This window comes from Molothrus aeneus, chromosome 15, assembly GCF_037042795.1.
Source record: "Molothrus aeneus isolate 106 chromosome 15, BPBGC_Maene_1.0, whole genome shotgun sequence".
NCBI classification, from domain to species: domain Eukaryota; kingdom Metazoa; phylum Chordata; class Aves; order Passeriformes; family Icteridae; genus Molothrus; species Molothrus aeneus.
The window spans coordinates 15,097,121-15,105,511 of NC_089660.1; the positions used below are offsets into that span (position 1 = coordinate 15,097,121).

Sequence of the window (8,391 nt, forward strand, 5' to 3'; positions counted from 1 at the left end):
AATTAATCTGAACCTTTCTTACCCCAACATTTCAGATATTTTCTTTTATAGAAGGGTAGTCAGTGTGAGGAAATACTGCTGTTGGCTGGAGTAGAGGGGTACATGGAGCTGACCTGAAAAACTTATGGAAAACAATGGGCTTAGCCTCAACCCTGCAGATTTTGGAGCTTCACTCAAGAAATTGAGAGGAGCAAATATTTGTATAACACAAGAGTTGTCAGCAGTCTTTGGTTTGACAACAATCTGTGGTTGACCAGGCTTCCAGCTGGTAGAGACATCACCCAGAGACATCATCCAGTGCAGGACTGGATTGCAGTAAAAAGACATATTAAAAATGTGATGCATCCTGCCTAGTCAGACCTTTCTGACCCGATGCATTTGGAAAGAATGATTATTAAACTTTCTCCAGCAGCAGCCTCCAATTTATTTGCAGAGATTTTAATCCCTAATCAAGATCTGTTAGTGTAGCTTGGTCAGCATGCCACATCTTTCCAGACTCTTTATATGAAAGCCTCACCAGTTTTCCTTCTTTTTTCTCTCCACTTCTGGGATTGCTGCCTTCTTTCAGCCCTGCCAAAAGCAAGACTCTCAGTGGTGAAGACCCCAGGACAATATTCCTGGTTAGACTCAATTTCCTTCAGTTCTGACTCAGCCACCGCAGCTTGAGCAGAGCTGATTCTCTCCTTGCTGCCTCCTTGCCTGCAAAGGAGCATCTGCAGCAGAGGAGCTGCCCAGGAGCGTGTGCTGCAGTGCCCCTGCAGCAGCAAGGTGTGCCCAGAGTACTCACAAAGTGCCTTTTCCTGGCACTGTTTACAGTCTGCTCTGAGTGAATCAGGCCCAGCCAGCTGAAGGCAAATGCTGCTGATGGGATTGTGTCCTGTGCCAGCTCAGCCATGCCAGGGAGGGATCAGACTTTGTCCCCCTTTCACAGCTCCGTGGGCAGCAGCCCAGAGGTGTCTCTGCACCTCCCTGCTGTAAAAGCAGCATTTGCCATCCTCAGCCCAGTGCCTGCTTTTCTGTGGGAGCTCAGGAGGGAGAGCTGGCAGGGCTGGGCATCCCCTGGCACAGCACAGCTCGGGCTCACCCTGCTCCATGCCCTGCACAGAACTTCACTGCAGTCCTTGGCACAGGAAATCTCACACACCAGCCGGGCTGCAGCACTAATGCTTTTGCCCTTTGTAAAGCCTGGGCTTTTTTCAAAGCCTGTATTCACTCAGCACCCACTTGAGTGTATTTTTATTTTAACTATGCATGCAGTGCACCTCAGGGAATAAGTATTTAAATGTCACTCATCAAAGTCCATGATGCAGTTAGTTGAATTTTTACTTCTTGGAATAAATTTACAAGTTTTTCTTGTTTTCAAGGGTTTTTTTGGCAAAAAATCTAATTTATTGTGCAGGTCAAAATGTATTATGTTTACTTTTCTCACTATATTCTGGCTCTTTAGTTAATTGTAAATGTGGTTTTACTTGTGTTTCTTAAAAGTTTTATTCTATTGACACTTCTGTAAATGAAGGAGGGTTATTAACAATATTTGTACCAATATTTGCAGAAATACACATATAATTTTAAAATACATCTATATGTTAGAAAGTTAACTAGGAAACTGTAGGGGATGTTGCTCAAATACCATTTTGCATGTTTGTAACTCAGATTCTTATGGTGAAAAAGATTATTGCAGATTAGTTGCTTGAGGAGGGAGGCACTCACATTATGAGCTCCTGAAAAATAATTCTTTTTCTTTCTTTGTTTTGTCCAAGTCACCTTTTGCACAGCAGTTGTCACTTAGAAAATAAGCCTGTCCCACCACGTTCCACTTAACTGTTGACTATTTTATGTGTGTCTCTGAACAGGTTATTTAGCATTTACATATTCTGAGCTCTCAGCCATTCAAATTAAAATAACAGCTTGTTTGTTGTGGTAGAAATGATTTTCTGTGCAGTGAAAGCATGGATTTTTAAAGCAACAGCTGCTTCTGAGCTGGCAGATTGGCTTGCTTTGTCATTCTGTACTCAGTATTTCAGCAGCATTCCCAGTGGAATTTTTTTTTTCATATCTTTCAAAGCACCAATATGGACATGACATTAGTGAATCACTAATTCTTAGGGAGTGGGGAGTCTGGGTGATTGTGCTACAGCACAAAGGGTTAAGGTGAATGTGTGACAAAGCAAAGGGCCTTTGGGACAGCCAGGAATTCAAAACCATGGGTCAAAACTGTCATTTCTGCAGAAATTATAGGAGAAGAGCTATCTGGAAAGCCCTGCCATACCATGATCTTCTTTAATTGCACACGTGTTAAGGCTGAGGCAAGTTTTAAATGATGTGTGTGTTTAATCACAAGAAAAAGATGCAGTTATAACTGTGAAGGGAAGAGCAGCTCTGCCCTAGCTCCAGTGCAGGGCTCATGCAGTGAAGAGCTGCCATCCTGAGACAGGGGTGCTGAGACTGCAGCTCTGCTCTCTCCTCCTTCAAACGTGCAGGGTGCCATGCAAAGCACTGAGGATTTGTCCAAATCATAAATGAGCTAGAGGTTTTTCCTTATTACTTAATTTTAAGGAATCAGCTCTTGTCTGTACAGATACAGATGAAGTTATTGGAACTTGGGTAGAAAGAGCTGTGCTGAACGCTGTTGCTGCTTTCCTGTTTGGAAGTTGTGCTGAGAGGTTTTATGAGTTCTCTGCACCAATCCTGCAGCAAAGAGGAAGCAACACATAATGATTTCCCATCTCAGTTCACCAATTTAAGCTCTAAAGAAAGGTTTGATTATTAAGCTTGAAATTTTTTCCTCACAAGATTAATCCTTACTTTAGGGAGTTAATTCCATTTATATCAGTAAGATTACTCACGTGAGTAACCAGCCACAGAATTTGCCTGTAGTACTGTGATTGCCTAGGGGGAAGTACAAGCAAGTCTGCAATTAAAGTTACAAAAGGAAAAGGTTTGACCTTTTCTTTTCTTTTTTCTTTTCTTCTTTTTTTTTTTTTTTAAGTATATATCTCTACTGTTTCATTGACTAGTTACAATGGCTTTTGCATTCTGAGGTGTTACTAACAGCAGCACAAAATGGCTTTTCTTTAATAAGAAAAAAATAGGAAATGATAAAGCTTCACTGTGAAAGGTAGAAAGAGGAGGATCTCTGAGTTTTAACTTCAAGAAGCCCTAGGCTTTCTTCATGTACATCACATTAGTGGAAAATTCCTTCATTCATTTAAGAAGATAAACAGTTGTAACTTTCACGTTTGGTTGATGTGACATCATTGACTGAGTGGGACTGCCAGCATTCCAAAAAGGATATCGTCCTCATCTGCAGCCACTCAGGGCTGCGGGGCGGAGCCTGCAGCCCGGGCTGAGACATTTACAGGTGCATAAGTACCTAGGGAAGGGCACAGGTGATGCACCTGTCCCGGGAAAGGAGCACTAGCACAGGGGTGTCACAGCTCAGCAGCTGCCTGGCTCAGAGCATGAGCTTCTTCGAGCCCCCATCGCACTCCCCTCCCCGCTGCAGCCCACAGTTCCCCAACATCGGCCAGGAGCCTCCGGAGATGAACATCTACTACGAGAACTTCTTCCACCCACAGAACGTCCCCAGCCCCCAGAGGCCAAGCACCTTTGAGACAGCAGATTACAGCAGCACTCCCAATCCTTACCTCTGGCTGAATGGACCTTCCATCACCCCCCCACCGTACCTGCCAGGATCCAACACCGGCCCCTTCATCCCGCAGTCGTACGGGATGCAGAGGCAGCTCCTGCCCAACGTGCACGGCTTGGGAGGAACTGACCTTGGCTGGCTTCCCCTCCCGTCCCAAGAGGAGCTCATGAAGTTGGTGAGACCTCCTTACTCCTACTCTGCCCTCATTGCCATGGCCATCCACGGGGCACCTGACAAGAGGCTGACTCTGAGCCAGATCTACCAGTACGTGGCTGACAACTTCCCATTCTACAACAAAAGCAAAGCTGGCTGGCAGAATTCCATCCGGCACAACTTGTCTCTCAATGACTGCTTCAAGAAGGTGCCTCGAGATGAAGATGATCCAGGTATAGCCCTCTCCCCCTTTTCCCCCACCTCTCATTAAACTTGAAGAATTTTAAAATACTTAGTGTGCTGTAACGAGACACAGTAGCCCAGATACAGGACATAGACACAGCAGCACTTTGTTTTCAAAAGACTGAACTAGAAAGCAGCTGTGCACAGGTGAGGTGTGAATCAGTGCTGCTGTGAGATCTCTGCAGGGAAGGGAATTCTGTCCTGCCCTGGGTCCTCCTGAGAAAGGATCAATGAGCTGAGCATGAGACTCAGCACACACAGGAACATTTAACTGGGCAAGGTACACTCAAGACCCATTTAGTGTAATGCATGACTTGTGTCAAACTTAACTGGGAATTCAAGGGAAGGGGATTTGTCAAAGAAATCCAATGGCTTTGGGGAGTCAGCATTAATTCTCAAGAGGAGAGCAGGGTGCTTTTATTTTGTTTGTTTCAATTAGTGTTTTCCTTGGAATGACACCTCTGCCATTACCAACCCCTTGGCTGGTAGGCTGTCAGATATTCCTTCATTCATTGTTTCCTATCAATAGCTGTTAAGAACCATGGAGAACATTAAAAACTCATTGAAATTATTCTGCAGTAGAAGGCCAAAAGTCTAGTTCTATCTTGTTAGAAACTGATGCTATCCCACTGGATCTGGAGTGGGATCCCAGTGTGGGATTTGATTACTCTCTGCCATAAATTCAAAGAGCAGCTCTATACTGAAAACCTCCTTCCCCCACCAAGAAAACAAAACAAAAGCCCTCCCAGTGACTCCACTTGTATTTTTTGCCTGTGTGAAGAGTCAGGACTAAGGGGTAGAACACAGAACTTTAAACCTTTTTTCTGAATTCAACAGACTGGTACTTTTGAGTGACTAAAAATCCATGTGTATTGCTCATGCAATTGTTCTGTTTCTGGGAAATGAGAGAAGCACTGTAAAGCCCTAAATGACTGTTGTTTTTTTATTTGTTTGTGTGCTTATTTTTAAACTAAAAGTGTGGGTTTGTTTCCTTGGATAGGAAAAGGGAATTACTGGACTCTGGACCCAAACTGTGAGAAGATGTTTGACAATGGAAACTTTCGCAGGAAGCGGAAGAGAAAGTCTGACATTGAGGCCAGTGCTGCTGCTCTTGCGTCGGAGAAATCCGAGGACAGTACCCTGAGTGGCAGCCCCAAAGCTGCAGAGCATCAGGATGTCTTGGAAAACTCATCACCTGGGGCTGACAATTCACCTGAGAAAGGATCTCCTCCCCCCTCCTCCAGCAGCCCGTGCCTCAGTAATTTCCTCTCCAGCATGACTGCCTACGTCCACGGATCCAGCTCGGGGAGCCGCTCGGGGCCCGTGGGACTCAGCTCTGAACCCATTGACAAAATGGGGCAGAACATGGTAGGCTTCAATTCCTACTCCCCACTCTCCAGTATTCCCAGCCACGGTGTGGGAGACTGGTCCAATTCCATGCCTTCCAGTCACCTTGGCCACAGCAACTCGGTGCTCAACCAGTTTAACACCCATTTTTACAGCAGCCTCAGCACAAACAACACCCTGTACTCCAGGGAAGGGACAGAGGTTTAAATGAAGGATTCTAGGACATTAAAGGATAGTTATTTATGAGAGGAAATGATCCATAGGCAGGTGATTAGCATTAGCCTCTTGTCTCTAGGGCCAAACTGCATCTTCCTCCTGACAGCCACAAACTTGTTACCCATTATACTGAAATCACAAACACTCCACGTTCAGCAGCTGCATGGGGAAGATCAGGGATCCCAAGAGGAGGAATAGTTAAAAGGTCTCCTTAGACACTGCTTGTACTGCTGCCAACCAGGCTCCTCTACAGAAGTCCTTGAGAAGTTCCAGTTTGCCTTGGGCAGGAGGCTCTTTCTGGCGTGGCATTAACATTGCTGTGCTTTTTAAAGTGATAACAGAAATGTGGTGGTACCTTTAAATATCCTGTCTTCAGGTATAGGCTGCCTCTACTAAATGTCCGGGAAGTTCTTATTTGGCCAAAGCTCTCTTGAACACTGCAGGATCCATAATAAAAACCACTGCATAGTGAATAACAACCAACACTTGAATGGTGAGCGCTGCCTTGGGCTTTCTCTCCTGCCAGTGCAGACCTTGTCTAAAGCTTGACCCCCTTCCAGTCTCAGGGGGAATGTGGCTGTGCAGCAAACTGACAGCATCATGGACACAACAGGAATTTTGAAGCTGCAGGGAAGCATAACAAAATACACTGGAATTGTCTTCTGCTGTTGGATCTTTGTGTTTTCAATTCTAATCACAGGGTCAATTTTATTCCTTACACATGTAAATCTAGCCACATAAGGGAAACGGGATCTGTCCTGAATATATAAACATATATGTTTAAGACGTGTTTTTTTCTAAGAAGAAAACACATTTGTTATATCTTAACTTTCTATGTGAATTATTTTTACTGAATAAAGGATTTGAATACTGGGGTGGGAGGTGAGGGAAGAAGAAAAGGGAGGTAAGAAGTTTAACTGTCTCTGAATTTCAGTTTCAAAGGCTGGATCTTTCAGATTATCAACTGCAGATATTGTAAAAAGTCTCTGTACTGTATTTTTTCATTTTGTAAAAGTCCATGTTGTTCGTCTGTGTGTAAATACTAGAAATAATTCTTATTTTTCCTACACTCTACTGTAGCAACAAACATTTCAAAATATAGATGAAGTTTTTTAAACCAAGACTTGACTTGAGTTCCACATTCATATACAGTAATATCTCAAAATGGATAAGTAACCCCAGAAGCATTTTTAATAAAGCATTTGTATACAAGAGTGTGTACTTGTGTTTGTTTGTACTGCACTATTCAAGCCTTTAAAAGTCCCCTTACCTGTGTGACTTGAGCAATTCCTGTGAGGAAGAGCAGAGTAATGGTAGCAGAAGGTCAGATGCTGAGATGACATGTCCAGGCCATCAGCATTTGCATGCCTGGCAAATATAACTGGCTGCTATTATGCAAAATACTATCACTGAATAAAAATCACCCTTGGGGTTTCCCTGCTGGAGTAAAGTGGTGCCAATCATTTAAATTTCAGAAAGCAGAGTGTTTTTACCTGTCAATTAGCCAGTATGACTGCATTTTTCCTGCAGTCTTATTTATTATTGAATTTCTTTTATGTTTCAAGTTTTCCACTGTCAAGGTTGCTTTGATTTTTCCTAGTTTTAGATCCACTATAATAAATTGCCACTTGGGAGTTGAAGCCTACCTACACTACTAACACCTTTGCTCAATAAAAGAAGAAAATGCCCTTCTGGTGGTGTCCTTGTGCCATCACTGTAAGCTTCACTCAAATCAGGCACGTGCTGAGGCCTGAGTTGTAACTCCTGCCCTCAAAATCTTCCAACCCTTGCAGAATCTCAGCCTGCTGGGTGGGCTGCAAGATTTGTCATGTTTAAACTGAGAAATGTTTAAACTGCTCATGTTAAAACCGAGAAATGTCTTCAGTCTCTGTGCTTATGCCTTGGATTCAGCAGACATGCCACAAATTGCCAAGAAATAGAGCTCCTGTAGAATATATGGTCCACAAACTCAGAGGAATTGTATTCTTTAGGGCGGAAATGGAAAATGTTCCATTATGAACTTAAGAGAACAAAAGTGTGGGGGGGGGGAAAGAGTGGAAAATAAAATAAGAAGAATGACATTGCTAAGTGACAGCAGAGAGTAAAAAGCAACTCCTTTGTCACTCAGCACTTTGTTTGACTCTCCTACTGCCCAATCCCAGATAATAACAGGAACTCCACAGAGGTGTGCACAAAAACAAGCTTGTGCCTCAGTGCTTCCCAGATGCTGTCGACCCAATACCACGTTTGGCTTCTGCATGCTAAGCAAGTGCTGCCAAAATTCCAGCTCACAGACAAAGGTTTCTTCTCCAGTGTCCTCCCTGAACAGCAAGGAATTGGTTCACCTGCAGCCACCAAGCTGGCTTGGCACCTCAGCTCACCTGGTGGAGCTGCTCCTCAAGGAGGAGTGCAAAGATGATTGCATGCATTGTAATCCTATTTCTCCTCCAAACAGAACTACTTTGTAATGAAACAAATCTTTGTCTGCATTTTGTGTTTTTCAGAGGGAACTGGTTTAGGTAAGCAGCCATGTCAATGCATTCCTGGAGCTCCTGCACATCACTGAAGCAGCTGCAGGAAAACTTAGCAGCTATTCTGGTATGAGCAGCAGCACTGCTCTGTCACAGGTAGTGCTCCCCTTCCTGAATTTGACCAATATGATCAGTGTTACAGTTTTGGATGGAAGAGCATCTGGGTTTTAGGGGTTTTTGACTATTATTTTGTTTGTTTGTATTTAAGTATGCAATTAAAGAAACCACTAATGTTGGATCCACAATTAAAAT

General features: G+C 43.7%; 1 protein-coding gene across 2 annotated transcripts; it reads left to right on the top strand.

The window, feature by feature from the left end:
- The first annotated feature begins 3,461 nt into the window (after positions 1 to 3,461).
- FOXI1 (forkhead box I1) lies at positions 3,462 to 6,109 on the top strand. Of its 2 annotated transcripts, none has more exons than XM_066560290.1 (2): positions 3,462 to 4,070; positions 5,366 to 6,109. In XM_066560290.1, the coding sequence occupies exons 1-2, from the start codon at positions 3,462 to 3,464 to the stop codon at positions 5,597 to 5,599; spliced, it is 843 nt and encodes a 280-aa protein (XP_066416387.1). In that variant the 3' UTR covers positions 5,600 to 6,109. The 2 variants fall into 2 exon arrangements, with proteins under 2 accessions (XP_066416387.1, XP_066416386.1); XM_066560289.1 differs by having other exon boundaries at positions 3,462 to 4,035; positions 5,046 to 6,109.
- The last annotated feature ends 2,282 nt before the right edge of the window (positions 6,110 to 8,391 follow it).